A 25,092-nucleotide genomic window follows, 5' to 3' on the forward strand; every position below is an offset into this window, starting at 1 on the left:
ATTTATTTTATTTGAAAGGCAGAGTTAGAGAGAGAGAGAGATCTTTCATCCACTGGTTCACTCCCCAGATGGCTGCAACAGCTAGAGCTGCGCCGATCCAAAGCCAGGAGTCAGGAGGATCTTCCAAGTCTCCCACATGGGTGCAGGGGCCCAAACACTTGGGCCATCCTCCACTGCTCTCCCAGGCCACAGCAGAGAGCTGAATTGGAAGGGGAGTGGCCGGGACTTGAACCAGCACCCATATGAGATGCCAGCCCTGTGGGCGGCAGCTTTTCCTGTTACATCACAGCACTGGTCCCCCCGCAGAACTTTAAATTATTATAATTTGTTTTGCTTGTGAGTTAACCTAATGATTAATGATACAAGAGGAGTTGACAAAGTTCACAGACCAGGTCCTGCCTATAGCTTATGATCTGTTTGTCACCCAGAATATTTTTACATTTTTAAATGTTTGGGAAAAAATTAAAATAATACTATTTCATGACTTGTGAAAAATTATATGACATTAAAACTTGTATCCATGCCTATTGGACAACATTTGTTCAGTGCTCATTTTCTTTTGTATTGTCTTAGGGCTGCTTTTGTACTACAACATATTTGAATACAGAGTTGAGTAGACACAGTCGAAACCATATAGATAATCAAATCTAGAATATTTATTCGCTGGCCCTTTACAGAAAAGGTTTTCTTATTTTACCACTGTGTTCTAGAGATTTAATATCCATTTTAGAGAAATGTTCAGCTATTTTTTGGGTGGTTGCTTTATTACAATAGTTACTCAGACTGAATATTAGATTATAAGCCTGCTAACAGTTACCCACTTCATAGGATTGTTGTAAGATTTAGATCAAACTAATTCACATAGTGTATGGCATTACAAATCTTACATAAAGTTAAATTAATTATTATTAAATGTGGTGTTTGAGCCTTTGTAAATTTGTTTTCCTTTGCAAATAATATAGACTTGACATAAATGAGGCCCATGTTTATAGTTGATTTTCTAGTGATGTGATTGTGTGTGTGAGAATTCAAACTAAATTCATAAATTCTCTAGCAGTTGACAGTTACATATCTAATTGATCATAGAAGTTCAATTTAATGTAACAGAAAACACCTGTAGTAAAAGCAATATATTTGATTTGAAATAAACTTGACAGATTTAAAGATAGTAAACCAAGTCAAATTATGATTATACTAAATAATATATTTATTACTGAATACATAGAATACCCAAAGGAAATAATTTTCTCTTGTTTAATATTAAGAACATGTCTTTATTTTATTTTTAATATTTATTTATTTGAGAGGCAGAGGCAGAGAGAGAGGGAAAAGTCTTCCATCTGTTGGTTTACTCCCCAGATGGCCACAATGGCTGGAGCTGTGCTGATCCAGAGCCGGGAGCTTCTTCTGGGTCTCCCACATGGGTGTAGGGGCCCAAGCACTTGGACCATCTGCTACTGCTTTCCCAGGCCATAGGAGAGTTGGATTGGAAGTGGAGCAGCCAGGACTCATGGGATGCCATCACTGCAGGCAGCAGCTTTACCTGCTGCGCCACGGCACCAGCCCCAACTTGTCTTTATTTTAATTACATGCTGACAGTAGCTTTTTAGGATTGAAAAAGAAAAATCCTATTCAAAATGACAACCAAAACTCCATAAATTGGTTTTTAAGATTTATTTTATTTATTTGAAAGTCAGAGTTACGGGGGGGGCGGGGGGAGGGTCTTCCAGTCAGTGGTCTATTCCCCAGTTGGCCGCAACAGCTGCAGCTGTGCCCATCTGGAGCCAGGAGCTTCCTCCTGGTCTCCCACTTGGGTGCAGTGGTCCAAGGTCTTGGGCCTTCTTCTACTATTTTCCCAGGCCATAGCAGAGAGCTGGATCAGAAGTGGAGCAACCTGGTCTAGAACCAGTGCCTATATGGGATGCCAGCGCTTCAGGCCAAGGCGTTAACCCACTGCACCACAGTGCCAGCCCCACTCCATAAGTTTTTTAAATAAAGAAGGAAATATGTTCCTTTTTTTTTTTTTTTTTTTTTTTGTAAAGATCCATTCATTCATTTGAAAGGTAGAGTCACAGAGAGGCAGAGAGAGAGAGAGAGATCTTTTATCCACTGATCCACTCCCCAAATGGCTGAAATAGCCTGAGCTGGGCCTATCCAAAGCCAAAAGTCAGGAGCTTCCTCTGGTTCTGTGAGTTTGCTGTTGAAACAGTTAGGGGGAAAGTCAAGTTACTTTCTTCCTATGAGTATATTTTCTTGTAAAAGAGTACAAAAAATTAATTTCAAAAATAAAATAGGTAAAAATTATTTTTAAAATGTCAGTTTAGGGTAGTTATCAGTAAGGACCAAGGCCCTTCTTTGTCACAGTCTGAAAGCAGCTTTAAATATCTTACACATTGAACATAACAAAGATAGATTTGTTGAAAAAAGTTTGAGAAGGAGTCGTCCTGTAATACTGTGGTTTCCCCAAGGTGGTTCGTCTAAATATGTCTGTATTATTTTTACTTCTGGAAATATGAAGACTGTATCTCAATTTCTGTGTTTATATAGAAACTTTTAGGCTAAGGCAAAAGTCCATGTAGAAAAGCACATGTTGAAATGACAATTGGTTGCCATATTTGGTAGTACTGTTCAACAAAGAGCAAGGCATTTTAAACAAAGAAATGCTTATTTTTTTTTTTTTAATCTCTGGAGAAAACATCAGATCCCCTACTCTCCTTTTCTAAATATCTTTGGAGAGATTTACATGAATAGAAAATAATAAACTCCTATGTTCCTCCAAATTTGCATCATCTTTAGAAAAAACCGTTTACAGTTGAATTACTCTTGGATCCATGCCACTTCAGACACTCTCCACTGTCTTCATTACTTGTATATTTTAACTTTTTGAAGACAAGGTGGGTACGGTGTTGTTATATAGCAAGTTAAGTCACTGCCTGCATTGCCAGCTCAGGCATACTATATGAGTGCTGGTTTGAATCCTGACTGCAATGCTGCCTCTTTCTCCTAATTTACTTGGGAAGGCAAAGGAAGATGGCCCAAGTAGTTGGACCTCTGCCACTCAAATGAGAGATCTGATGAGAATTCATGGCTCCTGGCTTCAGCCTGGTCCAGCCCTGACCATTGTGGCCATTTTGGCGGTGAACCAGCCAGTGGAAAATCTCTTTGTCTCTCCCTCTCTCTCCCTCTCTCTCCTTCTCTCTCCCCCTACCCATACCCATACCCATACCCCTACCCCTACGTCTACCTTTCAAGTAAAATGAAATAAGTCTTTAAGAAAATTTAAAAGATGGGGCCAGCACTGTGCCATAGTAGGTTAAGCTTCCTCCTGTGGCACTGACATCCCAGATGGGTGTGGGTTCAAGTCGCTCCCTGCTAATGGCCTGGGAAAGCAGTGGAAATGGCTCCAAGTACTTGGGCCCCTGCACCGATGTGGGAAACCCGGAGGTAGTGTCTGGCGTCTGGCTTTGGATTGGCCCAACTCCTCTGTTGTGACCATCTGGGAAGTGAACCAACGGGTAGAAAACCTCTCTGTCTGTCTCTCCCTCTTTCTAAAACTCTGCCTCTCAAATAAATAACTAAATTATTTTTAAAAAATTTAAGAAGATTGGTGAGTTTTCAAGTAGTTGTTGGTATATAATTATATTCGGCTTTTATTGACTAACATTTATGCATCTTTTTACAGTTAAATCGTCGATCGGAAATTGTTGCTACTAGTTCTGGTGATTTCATCCTGAAGACATATGTAAGACGAAACAAGACTGAAAGTTTTAAAACTTTGAAAGGCAACCCAATTGGACTTAACATGTTGAACAACAATAAGAAATTGAGGTATAGGCATTTCATCACACTTTCCTACAGAAAACATAAGAGTTTGACACCAAAAACTAACTGCCTTTGTGGCCAGTAGTCCCAACTTATACCCTTTAATTTTGAATTTGTCAGTAGGGATGCTGAGAAGGATAGTACCAGTTTAAGGATTATTTGTTTTGAATCTTAGGATTAATTGCATTACTTTCTTTTGAATAAAACATATTGCAAGAAACATGTCAGTAGACTGGAATGTTGTGAGTTTGCTTTCATGCAGTTAGTAGAATCTTAGTTATAATATTAATAATAGAAGGCCCCATTAAGGTAAGTTGTCTAGTTAATTTAGGAGATGGTAATGAAGATTATCTCAGTAGTGATCTTTTTCTTTTTTAAGATTTCCTACTCTTTTTCTTTCAGGTATAAGCCACCTTTCCAAGTAGTTTTCATAGTAAACCATTGTTATTGACAGCATTGGGCTATCTATGCCAACCCAGAAATGGGATTAAAAATCATTTTTTAAAACAATACTTATTTTGAGGCCAGCATTGTGGCACAGTGGTTAATGCCCTGGCCTGAAGTGCTGGCATCCCATATGTGCACCAGTTTGAGACCCTGCTGCTCCATTTCTGATCAGGCTCTCTGCTATGGCCTGGGAAAGCAGTAGAAGATGGCTCAAGTCCTTGGGCCCCTGCACCTGCGTGACAGACCCAGAAGAAGCTCCTGGCTCCTGGCTTCAGATTGGTGCAGCTCTGGCTGTTGTATCCAAATGGAGAGTGGACCATAGGATGGAAGACCTCTATCTCTCTCTCTAACTCTCCTCTGTCTGTGTAACTCTGACTTTCAAATAAATAAATCCTTAAAAATATTTATTTTTATTTAAAAGAGAGAGAGAGAGAATGAGTGAGTATTTGATCTTCCATCTTCTGGGTGCACGCCCCAAGTCTCCCTAATGGCCCGGGCTGAGCCATATCAAAGCCAAGAGCCAGTAGCTTCATCCCAGTCTCCCATGTGTGTGCCAGCTTGCCCAAGCACTTGGGCCATCTTCCCTTGCTATATCCCAGGCCATTAGCAGAGAGCCATATCAGAAGTAGAGCAGCTGGCCAGCTATTTCGGCCATTTGGGGAGTGAACCAGCAGATGGAAGACCTTTCTCTCTGTCTCTCCCTTTCTCTGTAACTCTACCTCTCAAGTAAATAAGTAAAAAAAATTAAAAAAAAAAAATGTAGAGCGCTGGGATATGAACAGGCACCTGTATGGGATGGTGGTGACAGCAGCTTTACCCTCTGCATCACAATGTTGACCCCATTATTTGACTTTTAATTTGTCAATTTATAGGTAAACAATGCAAGTACATAAAGAATATCTTACTTTCAAGGTAGTAGTTAAATCAATTAAGGACATCTGATTTTTAGTATTTTTTTTTTTCCTTTACTGGATTAGAAGCATTTGAAAGACAAATTCCGAAGTTGAAAGTTCCTAACAGATGGTTTTACATAGTCAATTGGGTTTAACTGTTGGGGCTGGGGCTGATGCTGTAGTGCAGTGGGCCTGCATCCCATATGAGTACCATATTGAGTTCTGATTGCTCCACTTCAGTGGAAAGCTGCAAGTGTTTGGGCTCCTACCACCCACATGGGAAACCTGGAAGAATCTCTTGGCTCCTGGCCTCGGCTTGGCCTGGCCCAGCCATTTGGGGAGGGAACAAGCAGATGGAAGATCTCTGTCTCTCAGTCTTTCTCTCTCTCTCCACCTCTGTCTTTCAAATAAATCTTTTTGAAAAGTGGTAAATATTTTGTATGTGTGTGCTGAAATTTTAAAGGATTTATTTTGTTGATGTATATGTGATTCTTTTCCCTGTTCAAACTATTCTTTGTTTTTTGACTCTGCAGCGAAAATACACAAAATACATCATTATGTTCTGGAACTGTAGTTCATGGTAGACGTTTTCATCATGCTCATGCACAGATACCAGGAGTAAAAACAGCAGCACAAAGGTAAGGATTTTAACTGTCTTTGTTTAGTATATATTATACCATGCTCTTTTTAAAAACAGAGAGACAGCAAGATACAGATATATAGAGAGAACAGACCCCAGCTACTGGTTCACTGCTCACATGCCTTCATTGACCTTAACTGAGCCAAAGCCAGGAGCCCAGGGAATCAATAGAGGTCTCCCAGACTGGCAAGAACCCAGTCTTTTGAGTTATCACTACTGCCACCTGGGGTCTGCATTGGCAGGAAATGAGTCAGAAGTTAGAGCTATGTGTTGAACTCAGATACCTGATGGTGATTCATAGACATTTTTTACTGACCTCTTAACCACGAGGCTAAATACGTACCCCTACTATGCTTTTTAATAGAAATGCTTTCATGTTTTTTTTTTAAATCAGTTTTTTCAGAAATTCTTCAATTTTTTTCCTTTGTGGAATTCTGCTTTTTACACTGCAGTAAGATCTATTCTTTTTTTATTTTATTTTTTTGACAGTCAGAGTGGACAGTGAGAGAGACAGACAGAGAGAAAGGTCTTCCTTTTGCTGTTGGTTCACCCTCCAATGGCCACCGCAGCTGGCGCACTGCACTGATCTGAAGCCAGGAGCCAGATTCTTCTCCTGGTCTCCCATGGGGTGTGCTTGGGCCATCCTCCGCTGCACTCCCGGGCCATAGCAGAGAGCTGGCCTGGAAGAGGGGCAACCGGGACAGAATCCGGCGCCCCAACCAGCACTAGAACCTGGTGTGCCGGCGCCACAGGTGGAGGATTAGCCTAGTGAGCCGCGGCGCTGGCCAAGATCTATTCTTGAATTAATTTATGACCTGGAATCTTATTTTCCACTTCTGAATTATTCACATTCTGAAAACAATTTTAAAATAAGAACCATCATATAGCATTGCAATTCACTAGATCTAAAAAGATGCTTAAATTATGCTGATTTAGAACTATGACTTCTAAGATACCTTCAGTAGGGTAGGTAAACTCTAAAAAGTAAAACTAGTTATTTTCTTTTTAATTATTTATTTATTGGAAAGGCAGAGTTACAGAGAGTCAGAGAGAGAGAGATCTTCCATCTGCTGGTTCACTCCCCAAATATCCGCAATGGGTGGAGCTGAGCCACTCCAAAGCCAGGAGCCAGGAGCTTCTTCCTGGTCTCCCATGCAGGTGCAGGGGCCCAAGGACTTGGGCCATCTTCTACTGCTTTCCCAGGCCATAGCAGAGAGCTGGATCAGAAGAGGAGCAGCCAGGTGGTCTTAAACCGGTGCCCATGTGGGATGCTGGCACTGCAGGCAGCGGCTTTACTCGCTACACCACAGCATCAGCCCCTTGCTTTTCTTTATAATGGTTTTAAGATTTTATGTTATAGTACCAAGTCACATACTAATCTTAAGTTTGAGAAAATTTTTGTTTTAGTAGTATTAGTTAGATTTGGGAGTTCTTGTAGATGTTGAAAGTACTTCTTGAACTTTGAAATAATAAAAGTAATGGTTGGGGGCCGGCGCCATGGCTCCATAGGCTAATCCTCCACCTTGCGGCGCCGGCACACCGGGTTCTGTCCTGGTTGCCCCTCTTCCAGGCCAGCTCTCTGCTGTGGCCAGGGTGTGCAATGGAGAATGGCCCAAGTCCTTGGGCCCTGCACCCCATGGGAGACCAGGAGAAGCACCTGGCTCCTGGCTTCAGATCAGTGCGGTGCGCCGGCCGCAGCGGCCATTGGAGGGTGAACCAACTGCAAAAGGAAGACCTTTCTCTCTGTCTGTCTCTCTCACTGTCCACTCTGCCTGTCAAAAAAAAAAAAAAGTAATGGTTGGGGAAAGCTTGGTATTGTAAATGCTTTTGAGGTTTTCCAGAACCACACATACCAAAAAGTTAACTTGGCTTACTGCAGGGTACACAAATAAATCAAGATGTCTGGTGTACATGTGGCACAAACATGAGCATAGATGATAAATGGAGTATTTAGGGAGAGGAAGAAAGAGATATACTTTCATATACTGATCTCATCAATACAAAACATTGTTGATGAAAATCTCTTTATTTTCTGAAAATGTTGAAATACTGAAAAGTTGAAAAAATAATTTAAATTTATAATAAAGTAAAATTATCCATTTTAAGATCAAAATTTTAAATTTTTATTGCTTTTGGAGTTAGCTGTTAGCTTGAAATTATTTGCATAGTGAACTGTTTTTCCTGTTTCTCATTTCCTTCTTAGTGTTAAGTGTCCATAAAGATTACCATCTGGAGATTGGGTTGTGTTTTCTTTCATTCTGGATCTTAGCACCTATTAGATTTTGTGTTTGTATCCTTTCCTCTTTGGAAAAAAAAAATATATATATATATATATTCAGTAATAAGAATTCATGTTTACTAGTGATACATTGTTTCTTAAATTGAATTAATTTATATTTAACTAATCATGTTGAAAACATTTGACAAGAGCAATTGGGGCAACAAAAAAACTGTAAGGAATCAGGTAAGCAGGGCAGATTCTATCTATGCTTGCCATTTATTTATTTATTTTTTTTATTTGAAAGAGTTATGTATAGGAGAGGCAGAGAGACAGAGGTCTTCCATCCGATGGTTCACTGCCCAATTGGCCGCCGCGGCTGGAACTGCGCCAATCCGAAGCCAGGAGCCAGGAGCTTCTTCCCAGTCACCTACGCTGGTGCAGGGACCCAAGGTCTTAGACCATCTTCTACTGCTTTCTCAGTCCACAGCAGAGAGCTGGATTGGAAGTGGAGCAGCCGAGTCTAAAACTAGTGCCCATATGGGATACTGGTGGTTCAGGCCAGGGCATTAACCCACTGCGCCACAGCGCCAGCCCCTTGCTTATTTATTCTTATAAGGATAAGCATTTATTACTACAACTATAGTATGATCATCAGTAAAAAGATTTTGAAATTCACAAGTCAATCAGAATATTTTCAGTTTTCTTTCTCCAGAAATATTTGAGTGATTTTTATGCTATGTACGATGCATAGATGAGGTACAGTTTGTTCAAAGATGGATATAATCAACTCTCTATCCTTGAAGTTTAAATTTGCATAGGGTTAAGTATGTTAAGTTATGTTACAGAGAAGAGAACAGGGAAAGTGTCAGAAAAGAAATATTAAAGGAACTTTTGTGTATACCAGGTAGAAGAGGACACTCTGTACATATAGTAGGAATCATTAAAGACACAAATTCAACTTTACCTAAGGTAGTTGCTATCAAGCAGTTGATGTAATTGTCAGGCCTCATGTGAAGGTGAATATGCTGACATTTACGGCTTTTGAAATTTTTTACTTTTATCCAGTCTTAATTTTAAATTAAAAGTAGTGCCATCATTTGGGAATTCACACAAAGCATTCTTTTTGAGGTGAGTGGTATAGCTTGTCTTTTAAGTAAGACCTCTATCCTGAATAATTTGTAATTCTTTAGAAAGATTTGGATTAAGTGCTCCATACGTGTTCATCTTAAAAAGAAATCAATGGGGGCCAGCACTGTGGCACAGCAGGTTAACGCCCTGGCCTGAAGCGCTGGCATTTCATATGGGCAGCGGTTCGAGACCTGACTGTTCCACTTCCAGTCCAGCTCTCTGCTATGGCCTGGGAAAGCAGTAGAAGATGGCCCAAGTCCTTGGGCCCCTGCACCTGCATGGGAGACCAGGAAGAAGCTCCTGGCTCCTGGCTTCAGATTGGCGTAGCTCTGGCCTTTGCCGCCAGCTGGGGAGTGTACCAGATGATGGAAGACCTCTCCCTGCCTCCCTCTCTCCCTCCCTCCCTTCCTCTCTCCCTTCCTCTCTCCCTTCCTCTCTCCTCTCCTCTCCTCTCCTCTCCTCTCCTCTCCTCTCCTCTCCTCTCCTCTCCTCTCTCTGTAACTCTTGACTTTCAAATAAATAAATAAATCTTTAAAAAAAAAAAAAAGAAATCAATGAAGTCTGTTCAAAGATCAGTTGTTTATTTAGCAGTGAAAGAGGATAGTATTAATTTGGAAAAAATGAAATACAAAAGTTTTAAAATCTATATAACTGTGTCATTCGCACCCCTAACATTAATCAGACTTGCTAAGACAGCACATTTTATGAGCTTATATTTATTATTTAACCTTTTGGAGGGAGAAGAAGCTTTTAAATTTTAATTAATTTTGAACATAATTTATTATTTATTTGAAAGGCAGAGAGTTCAATTGGTTCACTTGGTTCACTCCCCAAGTGGCTATAATGGCTTGACTGGTCCAGACCAAATCCAAGAGCCCAGAACTCCGTCTGGGACTTCCATCATAGGTCATAAGCGCCTAAGTACTTGCACCATCTTCTGCTGCTTTCCCAGGTATATTAGGAGGGGACTGGATTAGAAGTGGAGCAGCCAGGTCTTCAACTGGTGCTCATGTGGGCAGCTTTGGTAGGTTGTGGCTTAACATGCTGCAACACAACGCCAGCCCCTGGGTATGCTTTTTTGTTAAGGATCGACGGATACAAAGAGTTCTAGTGCTCATGGGGAAGTAGATGTCTGCAAAAGCATATATAATTTTATGCTTTTTTATACAATCCATAATTTTATGGTTTCATAAATAGGAATATGGGCTCCTGGTAAAAGCAAAATTTGATTAACAGAAGTGCTACTCTGAAAGAGTTTTTGAAGTCCTAAATCAAGTCATAGATATGAGAATTGACCATTCTCTTTTTTCCTCCCTCTCCTTTTTGTTTTTGTTTATAAGTTTTTTTTAAAAGATTGACATTTTCTTTGAAAGGCAGAATTACAAAGAGGCAGAGGCAGAAAGGGAGAGAGGTCTTCCATCTGCTGGTTCACTCCCCAAATGGCTGCAAAAGCTGGAGCTGATCCAATCAGGAGCCAGGATCTTCTTCCAAGTCTCCCATGCTGCTGCAGGGGCCCAAGGACTTGGGCCATCCTCTACTGCTTTCCCATGCCATAGCAGAGAGCTGGATCGGAGTGGAGCAGCTGAGTCTCAAACCAGTGCCCATATGGGATACCAGCACTGCAGGTGGCGGCTTTACCTGCTATGCCACAGCACACACAGGCCCTTGTTATTAAGTTTTACGATTAGTAGTACAACAACACTAGTTCAAGATAATTTTTCCTTTCCCTTTTGTTGAAATAGTCCAACAACAAGAGTATAAGTAGGCCGGCGCCACGGCTCACTAGGCTAATCCTCAGCCTGTGGCGTGGCACACCAGGTTCTAGTTCCAGTAGGGGCGCCAGATTCTCTCCCGGTTGCTCCTCTTCCAGGCCAGCTCTCTGCTGTGGCCCGGGAGTGCAGCGGAGGATGGCCCAAGTGCCTGCGCCCTGCACCCCATGGGAGACCAGGATAAGCACCTGGCTCCTGCCTTCGGATTAGCACGGTGCACCGGCTGCGGTGGCCATTGGAGGGTGAACCAACGGCAAAAGGAAGACCTTTCTCTCTGTCTCTCTCACTGTCCACTCTGCCTGTCTCTCTTACTGTCCACTTTGCCTTTTCCAAAAAAAAAAAAAGAGTATAAGTAAAAATTTTACAAAGTCCTACTTTACTAATAATTACTTTTTCTCACTTTTGAAAGGTTTTTATAAAGATATATACTTATAAATATATACCTTTCCTAGAGCAGGACTTGATGATAAACACACCGAAGACTATTTAGAATACCATATCTTATAAATTAGTTACTGTATCATAATTAGTGCATTTTTCTCAAGGTTAAGGAAAATGTGTGTATATTTTTGTTCTTTCTAATTCCATTTATTGGGAAGAACCAATCCTTTTATCTCTATTTTCTACTTTCCCTCTTCTGTGCAGGTGAGTTTAAAAAACTGTATTGGCCTCAGTAGAGAGGAGTTGGAAATGGCTAGATAGGTGTTAATGCCTGTTTTGGTTTTCATTTTAGTTTTTCTGGAAATAGACTTTCTTACAAAATAAATATATACAATAAGGTAGTCTGCATTTAAACTTTAATGTTTATATTTTATTTCCCTTCATTTACTTTTAAAAATTTACTTATTTAAAAGGCAGAGTAACACAGATTTCATCTACTGGTTCACTCCCCAAATGACTTCTACAGCCAGGGCTTGGCCAAGCCAAAACCGGGAACCAAGAACTCTATCCTGGTCTCCCTCGTGGATGGCATGGGCCCAAGTAGTAGTGAGCTGTATTCCACTGTCTATGAAGGCATGTTTACAGGTAGCTGGAATCGAAGTGGGGTAGCCAGGACTTGAACTGGTTGTTTAATATTGGAATGCTAGTGTCCCAAGGGGCAACTTAACCTGTTATACCACAATACCAGCCCATACTTCCATTCGTTTAATTGGGGTGTGATAATATTCCCCTGTTTTTCTGTCATTTATCCAACATGGATTTATTTTATGCAAATTATTCTCAGTTTTAGTAGAAAAGGTAAAATTTCAACTATAACAGCAGTGCAACTTTTAAAAAATGCATTTTTCTTTTGAATATAAAAACAAATTGCGGCCGGCGCCATGGCTCAACAGGCTAATCCTCCGCCTAGCGGCTCCGGCACTCCGGGTTCTAGTCCCGGTCGAGGTGCCGGATTCTATCCCGGTTGCCCCTCTTCCAGGCCAGCTCTCTGCTGTGGCCAGGGAGTGCAGTGGAGGATGGCCCAAGTGCTTGGGCCCTGCACTCGCATGGGAGACCAGGGTAAGAACCTGGCTCCTGCCTTCGGAACAGCACGGTGCGCCGGCCGCGGCAGCCATTGGAGGGTGAACCAACGGCAAAAGGAAGATCTTTCTCTCTGTCTCTCTCTCTCACTGTCCACTCTGCCTGTCAAAAATAAAAAATTAAAACCAAATTGCCATTTTTTTCCTTAATTTGCTAGGATTAGTATTTTATTGCATACTACACTACATACTACACTACATACTAGGAATGTGAATTAATATGGAAATTATATAAGCCATGTTTGGATTACAATTAATTTTGACTATTTAGTTCTCTTTACAATAAATAATAATTTTGGCATGTGAATATTATTTTAGTCCAAATGAAGGGTTTATGTAATTTTATTTTGAGTAATTAATAACATTTTGGACTTCGTATGAACTTTGGAGAATAGAATTTCTGTACATTGAACTTCAAATAAGAGGCCATGATCCTGGGCTTTTCCTTGTGTCTAAAGTCACAAACTATATTTAGTTTAAAATTTAAAAAACCTTTTTAAAAATTTTATTTATTTATTTATTAAATATTTAATTATTCATTTGAAAAGCAGAGTTACAGAAAGAGGGAGAGAGACGTTTTGCTCAGAGTGAATAATCATCCTGGTAATAGGAAGGGAATTACTAAAAATTTTATAAATTTTCATTTCTTGAAGACTTTGCATAACCCTTCTAAAATAACATATCCTCAAGTGTTTGATAGTTAAATAAAGCCCATTCACAAACTTTCATATATTTATATTATCCATTTTTGTGAAGTATATGATTATTATGACTAGGTTATTCTGTTTGTTGTCAAAAGTTGGAAAATAATTTAGACAAGGTTCATAACATAGTATGTATAAAATGTATTTGAAATAATTTGAGCACACTATGGTTTTGCCTTATTAACTACAGTTACTACAACTACAGTGATATATCAACAATGAGGTCTTGCCTCTTACATTTTTTTTCTTTTTCATGTTTTAAGCAATCTGGACCGAAAAGAAAGGTAAGCTTAATTTGATGAAATTAGAGCATGGATGTAGCAATGAAATATCAGATTATTTATATACTTTGAAAAATATCCATTGGACTAGAATTCATCATTAAAAAGCTTATTGTCTAAATAAAAGGAAACCTATTAATAGTACAAAGTGATATTTGACTTATGGAATTGTTTTGCTATAATTCTTAATATACATTTTTCCATGAATAGTTAATATATATTTATGCTGATATATGACTTTATCTTAAAAATAGGATATTTCAGTGTTTTGATTGTAAAGCTGTTTTCATTACATCATCAAAATCTTTCTCTTACATTTCAGTGATCATATTCCTGTTTTTATATCTTAGGAGATTGGTTTGAATGGAATTAAGACACCTTAAGCTTAGAGTCACAACTTTATACATCATATGTATTCTATTCTAACCCAAAAATCTGTAACAGAATTTTGTGAACAGCCTTTATTTGTTCATTTTGTAAGAACACTAGCAGGCCTTCTTTCAGGAGCAATTTGAATAATATACATGTGACATGGAAAGTTTTTTAAGAACACAAACACATTTTTATATTTTGCCATTTGTAATAAAATGGTTGTAATTGTTCTAAAACAGGTGTCCATAGGGTAGCTTGTCTCCATGGCAATATGCTGGGTAATTTTATGTACATATGTGTGGGTTTTTTCCTGGCTTCCATGAGATTTTCAAGTTTCTTGTGTACCGTCTCTTCTCATTTCCTAAGCAGGTTAAAAGCCTTTATATTAAAGCAATGCTTTCCTGTAATTGGTGCATGTATAACTGTTTAATTTTATAATTTTGCTTTAGAGTGTAGAGGAGGCAAAATGGGTAACTTGCAGTATTTTGTAGAATGTATACATTCCATTTTCATAAAAAATAAATTTCAAAAATGATCCTCCTAGGAAAAATTCAAGGGTATTTTATAATTGTAAATACTTCATAAGTTGTAAATGAATGAGTTGTGCGAATATGTAACTACCTGTTTCCTTGGCAAGAAAAAATATTTTCCTGTTGTGTGAGTTTTTCTTTGAGTAAATCATTACTTCTAGTAAGATGTATGTGTGAGCTTCAAAAAATATATGGAAAAATTAATTAGATGTTTATTTTGATACTTAACAGTTTTTAATCCTTGCATATATTAGTTTCATAATAAGCATTTCCATAAACATTTTGAAGGACTCTTGTAGGTTGGTCATTTTATATCTTTTTTTTTTTTTTTTTTTTTTTTTTTTTTTTTTTTTTTTTTGACAGGCAGAGTTAGACATTGAGAGAGAGAGAGACAGAGAGAAAGGTCTTCCTTTTGCCATTGGTTCACTCCCGAAATGGCCTGCCCGCTGTGCCGATCCGAAGCCAGGAGCCAGGTGCTTCCTCCTGGTCTCCCATGGGGTGCAGGGCCCAAGGACTTGGGCCACAGCAGAGAGCTGGACTAGAAGAGGGGCAACGGGGACAGAATCTGGCACCCCAACCGGGACAAGAACCCGGTGTGCCGGCGCTGCCGGCGGAGGATTAACCTAGTGAGCCGCGGTGCAGGCCTATATCATTAATTTTTAACTTATAAATGACTCCTTTTTTTTTTTTTTAGTAAAGTCCTTAAGATATTTTCAAAAAGTAATTGCTGTAAATAGACATCAAATAGTTTCATGAAGTCATATATATATGAAAGACTTGTATTTAAATAACTTTTGTATTCCATATTAATTAAAATGTGGTTACTGTTTTAAAAATAATAGGTCTTAGATTATATTCTATTTCACAATAATCTTTGAGTTACACTGATTCTTCTCTGCTGATTTGGCTTCTTTTGCATATATCTGTAGTGGAAATTATTCGTTTGTACATTCAGCAATTGTTTAAATGCCTGTATGTACCAGCAACTTTTCTTTCTTCTTTCTTTATTTTTTAAGATTTTATTTATGTATTTGAGAGGTAGAATTAGAAACAGTGAGAGGGAGAGACAGAGAAAAAGGTCTTCCTTCTGTTGGTTCACTCCCCAAATGGCAGCAAGAGCTGAAGCTGTGCAGATCTGAAGCCAGGAGCCAGGTGCTTCCTCCCTGTTTCCCATGCGGGTGCAGGGGCCCAAGGATTTGGGCCATGTTCTACTGCTTTCCCAGGCTACAGCAGAGAGCTAGATTGGAAGAGAAGCAGCCAGAACTAGAACTGGTGCGCATATGGGGTACTGGCGCTTCAGGCAGAGGATTAACCTACTGTGTCATGGCACCAGCCCCACCAGACACTTTTCTAGGAGCAAGCAGAAATCCCTGCCCTCTTCAGACCTTACTTTCTTGTTCGAATAATAGGGAAGTAGGGGCCGGCGCTGCGGCTCACTAGGCTAATCCTCCACCTAGCGGCGCTGGCACCCTGGGTTCTAGTCTCGGTCAGGGCGCCGGATTCTGTCCTGGTTGCCCCTCTTCCAGGCCAGCTCTCTGCTATGGCCCGGGAAGGCAGTGGAGGATGGCCCAAGTGCTTGGGCCCTGCACCCCATGAGAGACGAGGATAAGAACCTGGCTCCTGCCTTCGTTACAGCGCGGTGCGCCAGCCATTGGAGGGTGAACCAACGGCAAAAGGAAGACCTTTCTCTCTGTCTCTCTCTCTCACTGTCCACTCTGCCTGTCAAAAACAAACAAAAAAAATAGTGAAGTAGGAATCAGAGGATCTACCTTTAAGTAAAAAGCATAACCACTGGTACATTACTTGATCATAAAATGAAAGTAATTAATATTTGCCCAATTTTTTTTTTAAGATTTTATTTATTTATTTATTTGAGAGGTAGAGTTATAGACAGTGAAAGGGATAGACAGAAAGGTCTTCCTTCTCTTGGTTCACTCCCCAAATGGCTGCAGCGGCCAGAGCTGTACTAATCTGAAGCCAGGAGCCAGGTGTTTCTTCTCAGTCTAACATGTGAGTGCAGGGGCCATCTTCTGCTGCTTTCCCAGGCCATAGCAGAGAGCTGGACTGCAAGAGGAGCAGCTGGAACAAGAACCGGCAGCCATATGAGATGCCGACACCACAGGCAGAGGATTAACCTGCGCCATGGCGCTGGCTGCTTGCCTAATCTTAATGACGCTTTTTGAGGAACACATGTGATAATCACTTAAAACCAACTTATACACCTTAATTTTGGACTTTCTAAACTTGAATAGTAATACGTATTGAAATTTTTTTTATTCTTTTTTATTAAGATTACCTCTAGGAACTTTTTTTTTTTTAAGAAAACTTTTATTTAGTGAACATAAATTTCATAGGTACAGCTTTAGGAATATAGTGGTTCTTTCCCCCATACTTGCCTTCCCACTCCTACTCCCTCTCCCATCGCATTCTTCATTAACATTTATTTTTAATTAACTTTATATTCAGAAGACCAGCTGTATACCAAGTACAGATTGTAACGATTTGCATGCAAATACATATACAACATACAGTGTACTGTTTGAAAACAAATTTTACAATTAATTCTCATACTACAACTCATTAAGGACAGAGGTCCTACATGGGAAGTAAGTGCACAGTGCCTCCTGTTGTTTATTTAACAATTAAAATTCTATTTATGAAATCAGTGATCACTGGAGGCTCTTGACATGAGCTGCCAAGGCCATGAAAGCCTTTTGAGTCCACAAACTGTCAGTATTTAGACAGGGCCATAAGCAAAATAGAAGTTCTCTCCTCCCTTCAGAGAAAAGTACATCCTTTGATGGTCCATTCTTTCCACTGGGGTCTCACTCACAGAGATCCTTCATGTAGAACATTTTTTTGCCACAGTATCTTGGCTTCCCATGCCTGAAATGTTCTTATGGGCTTTTCAGCCAGACCAGGAAGCCTTAAGGGCTGATTCTGAAGTCAGAGTACTGTTTAGGGTGTTTGTCATTCTATGACTCTGCTGTGTGGACTGCTTCCCATATTGTAACATTCTCTCCTTTTTAATTCTATCTATTGTTATTTCCAGACACTTGGTTTTATTTATGTGATCCATTTGATACTTAATCCTATCTATATGATCAGTTGCACACAATATGATCACTTTAACATATAAGATGTACAGCAACAACTGTTTGTAAAACAAAAACCTTACAATAAATAAACTTGAGTGTTTTATCTAGTAAGCTACTGTTAAGCTGAATTTTGCCCACAGTCTCTTGATGTCTGAAAAATCTCATTCACAGCAGCTAAAATTAGGTACATTAGTAATAAAATTAATAATGTATCATCCCTTATAAATGTATCTAAAGAATGTAAGCTCAAATATATGTTCCTTGTTGGTGAAACTTGTTTTTTGATGCCAGTACTCCTTAAAGTGAATATAATACAGCTATGGTCAAAATTTAGTGAGTTGTTTAAGGGATTTGATTAGGTAGTCCTAAAATATTTTTTTATTTTTTTATTTTTATTTATTTTTTTTTGACAGGCAGAGTGGACAGTGAGAGAGAGAGGCAGAGAGAAAGGTCTTCCTTTGCCGTTGGTTCACCCTCCAATGGCCGCCGCGGCCGGCGCACCGCACTGATCTGAAGCCAGGAGCCAGGTGCTTCTCCTGGTCTCCCATGGGGTGCAGGGCCCAAGCACTTGGGCCATCCTCCACTGCACTCCCGGGCCATAGTGGAGAGCTGGCCTGGAAGAAGGGCAACTGTGACAGAATCCGGTGCACTGACCGGTGTGCCAGTGCCGCTAGGCAGAGGATTAGCCTGTTGAGCCACGGCACCGGCTACTAGATACATTTTTGATATTTTTTTTTTTTAAGAGATAGAGATGTTCCATCTATTGCTTCACTCCCAGAGTAGCTGCTACTGCGCCAGGCTGAAGCCTGGAGCCTGAAATTCCATTTGGGCCTCCCCCATGGGTTGCAGGGTCCCAAACACTTGGACCATCTTCTGCTGCCTTCCCAAGTGCATCAATGAGAAGTGGAGCAGCCAGGACTCGAACTGGTGCTCACGTGGGATGCCAGCCTTGCAGGCAGTGGCCCAACCTACTGTGCTACAATGCCAGTCCCAATTTTTATACTTTTAAACAAAAAAGAAACAAAGCAGATCCCATCAGAGAGACATAGGAAACGATTAAAAGAGCTCCTGAGGGCCACAACAAACAATTGGGTTATCATGCTAAGGGTAACATAGATAGATAAATATTTACTTATCACACTGTTCTAACAATCTTTAAATGAATACTACTTTTAAAAAAAAAGTTTTTTTTTGTTTGTTTGTTTGTTTTTGTTTGTTTTTCATTTGAAAGGCTGAGTTAGAGATACAGAGGGAGAGAGAGATCTTCTATCCGATGGTTTACTACTCAGATGGGCCCCAGCAGCCAGAGCTGGGCCTATGTGAAGCCAGGAACCAGGGAGCTGGGGCTGGCACAGTGGCCTAGCAGGTAAACTTATGGGTGCAGTTTGGAATCCTGGCTGCTCCACTTCCAATCTAGCTTCCTGCTAATATGCCTGTGAAAGCAGCGGAAGAGGCCCAAGTACTGCACCCACATTGCAGACCAGTAAGAAGCTCCTGATTTTGGCCTATCTCAGCCCTGGCCATTGTGGCCATTTGGGGAGAGAGCCAATGGATGGAAGATTTCTATCTCTCTCTGCATCACTGCAATTGTGTTTTTCAAAAACAAATAAAACATTAAAAAAAGAATCAGTTCTGGAATTCGATTAATAATAGTGTAACAATGTTGACTTCTTTTTTGAAACCACTGTTGTTTTAAAGTAGAGTGCTAGGGTAATAGATATAAGAGTTTTGTGGTTTTGTGTTATCTTTGCAACATTTCTGCAAATCTACAATTATTTCAAAATTATGTTTACTTGGAAAAAAAAGTCCTTCACAGCTGAGGCTTATCTAACCTTGAATGAACAGAGCGCTTTGATGTGATTAAATAGTTATGGATAGAGAAGTAAAGGCTTTACAGTTCATTTTATTCAGCTTGCAAACTTAGTTCTATAAACTTCTACACAAAACATAGTCACTCAGACACCTAAACAGGGAGAGAGATGACAAGCAAGCTTTGCCTCTGCTTTCTTTGGGGTAGGAAAGAAATACCCACTGAGAAGTTAAACCCTTGGGCTTGAGTTTCATCCAAGTTTGAAGTTTGACATTTGTTACTTACAAAGATAATAGAACTCAAATCAATAAATTAACATACATTTTGATCAGCTCATCTAGTACAAAATTTTTCAAGCAGCTAATTTTTTTTTTTTTTTTTTTGAGAGTGTGAGTTCTGTCCACTGGTTTACTGGCCAACTGTGTATTGGCAGGAACCATCTTGCTTGAACCATCAGCACTGCTCCCAGGATCCGCATTAACAGGGCCTGGAGCTGGCTATCAACCTACTATACTCTGATATGAGATGCAGACATCTTAATGAGTGTCTTAACTGCTAAGCTGAATGCCCTCCCCCTCAAAAAGAAATCGACTAAATTTTAAAGAAAAGTATATGGTTTGTAGCTAGAAAGTTATTTTAATTCTCTTATTACTACATTTATATTGAACTTTATATATAATATATAAGTATATATTATATACATTATATATATGCATTATATATACGTACATATAAAGTTTTTTTCTATTTTTTATGTTATACTTTAGCTATGCTTCTATTTCTGAGCTATAGTCATTATAATTTTTTTTAAAGATTTATTTATTCAAGAGAGAGATCTCCATCTGCTGATTCATTTCCCAGATGGCTGCAACAGTCAGGGCTGGGCCAGGTGGAAGCCAAGAGCCAAGAGGTATTTTTATTTATTTATTCATTCGAGAGTTACAGACAGAGGGAGAGACAGAGAGAGAGGTATTCATCCACAGGTTCACTCTTCAAATGGCCACAAAGGCCAGATTTGAGCCAATTTGAAGCCAGGAACCAGGAGCTTCCTCCAGATCTCCCACATGGGTACAGGGGCCCAAGTACTTGGGCCATCTTCTGCTGCTTTCCCAGGCCATAAGCAGAGAGCTGGATCAGATGAGGAGCTGCTGGGAATTGAACCGGCGCCCATATGGAATGCTGGTGCCACACTCAGAGGCGTAGCCCATTACACCATAGCCCTGGCCCCTAGCCAGGTGTTTCATCCAGTTCTCCCTTATGAGCATAGGGGCCCATTCACTTGGACCATCTTCTGCTTTGCCAGGCACGATAGCAGGGAGCTGGATTGGAAGTGGAGCAGGCAGGACTCAAACCGGTGCCCATATGGGATGCTGGTGTGACAGATGGTAGAGACAGAGAAAAAGGTGTTCCTTCCGTTGGTTCACTCCCCAAATGGCCACCACAGCTGGCGCTGCGCCGATCCGAAGCCAAGTATAAGGTGCTTCTTCCTGGTCTCCCATGCGGGTGCAGAAGCCCAAAGACTTGGGCCATTCTCCACTGCCCTCCCGGGCCACAGCAGAGAGCTGAACTGGAAGAGGAGCAACTGGGACTAGAACCCGGCGCCCATATGGGATGCTGGTGCCGCAGGCAGAGGATTAACCAAGTCAGCCATGGCTCCAGCCCATACTTATTGTACTTTAACACCTGCTCCTATAATGTCTTCTGTTTTTTTCGAAAAAGATTTATTTATTTGAAAGGCAGAGTTATGGAGATGGAAGTCTTTGATTCGCTACTTCACTCCCTAGATCAGGGCAACAGCTAAGAGTGGGCCCAGCCAAAGCCTGGAGCCTGGAACCCCATCCATGTCTCCCACATGGGTGCCAAAGGTTCAGGTATTTGGGTCATAAGATTCTGTCCCAGATGTATTCAATCAAAAGTGGAGCAACTGGGACTTGGGATGTCAGCATCATATGCAGCAGCTTAACAGCATGTGTCATCATGCAGCCCCCTCATAATATGTTAAAACAATTTGCCAGTTTGTATGGGAAAACAACAAATATTGAAAGCAATTGTCCATGGGAAGCAGTCCAGACTCAGAATTACAAATGCTCTAAACAGCACTCTTACCCTAGAATCAGCCCTTAAGGCACTCTGGTCTGGCTGAAAAGTTCATGAGAGCATTTCAGGTATGGAAAACCAAGACAATGTGGCAAAAAAAAAAGTGTCCTACATGAAGCATATCTGTGAGAGAGACCCCAGTGGAAAGAAGTGGCCATCAAAGGGTGTACTTTTCTCTGAAGAGAGGAGAGAACTTCTACTTTGCTAATGACCTTGTCTAAATACTGACAGATTGTGGATTCAGAATGCTTCCATAGCCTTAGGAGCCCATGTCAGGAGCCTCAGGTGATCACTGACATCATACATAAGAGTGCTAATTGTTAAATTAACAACAGGAGTCGCTGTGCACTTACTTCCCATACAGGACTTCTATGCTGAATGAGTTGTATTATGAGAATTAACTGTAAAACTTGTTCTTGGCCGGCGCCACAGCTCAATAGGCTAATCCTCCACTTGCGGTGCTGGCACCCTGGGTTCTAGTCCCAGTTGGGGCGCCACATTCTGTCCCAGTTGCTCCTCTTCCTGTCCAGCTCTCTGCTGTGGCCCGGGAGGGCACTGGAGGATGGCCCAAGTGTTTGAGCCCTGCACCCGCATGGGAGACCAGGAGCAGGTGCCTGGCTCTGGGATTCGGATCAGCGTGGTGCGCTGGCCACAGCGTGGCAACCATTGTGGGGTGAACCAACGGAAAAGAAAGAACTTTCTCTCTGTCTCTCTCTTTCTCTCACTGTCCACTCCGCCTGTCCAAAAATAAAAAAATAAAAAAAACTTGTGTGTGTGTGTGTGTGTGCGTGCAAATTGTTGAAATCTTTACTTAGTATAGAGTTGGTCTTCTGTGTATAAAGTTAATTGAAAATGAAGCTTAATGGAGAATGGGATTGGGAATGGGAGAGAGAGAAGAGGTGGAATGGTAGTGGGGGTGGGAGGGCAGGTATGGTGAGAAGAATCACTATATTCCTAAAGTTCTACTTAAGAAATTTGTAGTCATTAAATAAAAGGTTTCTTTGGGGGGAGTGGGGAAAAGCAGTTGTCATAAAGTATGGAAATACAGGCATGCATACATGATTATTAATATTGCATGTTAAAATTGAGGATATTATGTGATATATTCAGCATATTGACAATGCATGGTTCAGTGCTCTGTCAAATTGCAAAGAACACAATATGTTAATGAATTTCATCTATTCTCCCATGTACATGTGTGATTTATTGTCTGATTTATGTCGGTTGTTTATACTGAATAAACCTGTGCTTTCAGCATACCACAGGATAAGTAATCAAGTTTAAACTGCAAGAGTAAGTCTGTATTTCCAGACTTGGTGGCCACTCTGAACTATAAAATTACTCTTTTTAAAGATTTATTTGAAAAGCAGAGGTACAGAGAGGCAGAGAGAGAGAGAGAGAGATCTCTTCCATCCGCTGTTTCACTCCCCAGATAGCCGCAACAGCTAGAGCTGAGCCAATCTGAAGTCAGGAGCTGGGAGCTTCTTCCAGGTCTCCCATGTGGGTGCAGGGGCCCAAGGACTTGGGCCATCTTCTACTAATTTCCCAGGCTATAGCAGAGAGCTGGATTGGAAATGGAGCAGCCAGGATTCGAACTGGTGCAGATATATGATGCTGGCACTGAAAGCGGCAGCTTTAGCCTCTACGCCACAGTGCCATCCCCTAAAATTATTTTACTTGTTAATAGACTTTAGTATTTCAGATTATCTAATGTTGCCCACTTTTTAAAAAATAGATGATAAACTCAGTTTCTGAGGAGTTAATCATGTCTTATTTTGCTTCAGATGCATAGCCTTTCTGTTGTATTTTCACCCATTATCTCTTGTTGTCCTATATATAGGATACACTTGAAGGTGTAATTTTTTTAAGATTGTTATGGGGCTGATGCTGTAATGTAGCTGCCATCTGCCATGGTGGCGTTGAACACGGGCGCTGATTCAAGTCTTGGCCGCTCCATGTTCCATCTAGCTCCCTGCTAATGTGCCTGGGAAAGCAGTGGAGGATGGTCCAAGTGCTTAGGCCCCTACACCCACATGGGAGACCTGTATGAATCTCCTGGCTCATGGCTTCAACCTTGCCCAGCCGTGGTCTTGTGGCCATTGGGGAGTTAACCAATGGATGGAAGAGAGCTCTCCTCTCTCTCTCCCTTTGTCTCTCTAGCTCTGCCTTTTTGCAGAGGGAAAGAGAGAGATCTCCATCTGCTGGTTCACTCCCCTATTGGCAGCAGCAGCCTAATTGGACCCATCCAAAGTCAGGAGCTTCCTCTGGGTCTCCCATCTGGTTGTAGGGACGCAAGCATCTGGGCCATCCTCTTCTGCCTTCTCAGGAGCATCAACAGGGAGCTGGATCAGAAGTGGAGCAGCCTGTACAGGATCTGGCACGCATATAGGATGCCTGTGCTGCAGATGGCAGCTTCACCCGCCACACCACAGCCCCTGAAGATGTAAACTGAACAATAAATATACCACAGTGTAATTTTGAAATAAAAGTTTGTTGAAATATTCACAGAATAGAAAAACTTGGGACTTACTGAGTTAAAGACTACAGTTTTATTTTTTAAAAGTGTATATTTTTAAAAACTTGTCTTTTAAAAAAATCACCTTTTTTCTTTAAAAAGTTACTTTATCTAAAGACTGTTGTCTCTTTTTTGGAATTTTATGTAATATACAAGTGTGCATTTTATTTCAGTTCTAATATAATGCAATTAGGAGCTTAAAAATCTACCTTCTTTTTATAATGCAATTATTGAATTATCTAAGGCAAATTCTCACCTTCCCAACTCCTGTCATCACAGTAGTTAACATTTTGGTCGAATAGAAATTGCCAGTTATATCAGATGTTGTTCTGTTCATCATTATTGATAAAATTTACCAAGATTCTGATTCCAGTGTTGCCATTTAATAGTTACACGACCCATAGGCAACTTGATTAACCTCCTGCCTCAGTTTCCTCATCTGTAAAGTGCTGATAGTATATACCACGTAAGAATATTGTGAGAATTAAAGGAGTTAATAGAAAGTGCTGAAAATAGTACCTGGCACATGGTGTTGGATATTTGCTAATTGCTAGTTCAAGTGTACTACTATCTGTTCTTAATGTTTTCCTCCTATGTCATTTTCATATTTTGTTTTTAAGTGTTTTCACTTTTACAATGTGAAACTATAAAATCCTTGCAAGAAAATTTCTTTCAAATTTTTGTGTACTTTGATTATTTTATTCTGTAAGGAATAGGCAGTATTGATCACTAGTGTGGAAAGATTTACAGATAAATAGAAGAGCCTTTTCTGTTTTTAATTCCCTTATTTCAGGAAATGGGATACTTTTAGAAGCTTTTATTTAGGGTACTAAGTTACCTAGTTGTTACAGCTTCCTGTGCATTGCACATTCTGCATTTCTTTTTGTGATGCTTTTATCCACAATTAGATATAGGGTTTTTGCTGCTTCTCACAATTCATATATATTTGGATTTACACAGACAGTGGTTAGTACCCTTTGTTACTAAGGATTATGTATTAAACTGGTGGTATATGAGTTCTAATTAATATTTTAAAACAAGTAGGGGGCCAGCGCTGTGGTACAGCGGGTTAATACCCTGGCCTGAAGCACCGGCATCCCATATGGGTGCCGGTTCTAGTCCCGGCTGCTCTATTTCCTGTCTAGCTCCCTGCTGTGGCCTGGGAGAGCAGTGGAGGATGGCCCAAGGCCTTGGGCCCATGCACCTGCGTGGGAGACCCAGAGGAAGCTCCTGGCTCTTGGCTTA

General features: G+C 40.5%; 1 protein-coding gene across 7 annotated transcripts in view; it reads left to right on the forward strand.

Annotated features, from left to right (window-relative positions):
• SENP6 (SUMO specific peptidase 6) overlaps window positions 1-25,092 on the forward strand; it is a 140,969-nt gene that overhangs the window by 45,674 nt on the left and 70,203 nt on the right. For 5 of the 7 annotated variants that reach the window (XM_062186388.1, XM_062186386.1, XM_062186389.1 and 2 more), the window contains 3 exons: window positions 3,683-3,828; window positions 5,696-5,800; window positions 13,408-13,428. In XM_062186388.1, the coding sequence (XP_062042372.1) occupies window positions 3,683-3,828; window positions 5,696-5,800; window positions 13,408-13,428 (272 nt within the window). The remainder of the gene's footprint in view (window positions 1-3,682; window positions 3,829-5,695; window positions 5,801-13,407; window positions 13,429-25,092) is intronic. The other 2 variants (XM_062186393.1, XM_062186387.1) reach the window with 1 other exon arrangement.

Source organism: Lepus europaeus, chromosome 3 (assembly GCF_033115175.1).
Source record: "Lepus europaeus isolate LE1 chromosome 3, mLepTim1.pri, whole genome shotgun sequence".
NCBI classification, from domain to species: Eukaryota; Metazoa; Chordata; class Mammalia; order Lagomorpha; family Leporidae; genus Lepus; species Lepus europaeus.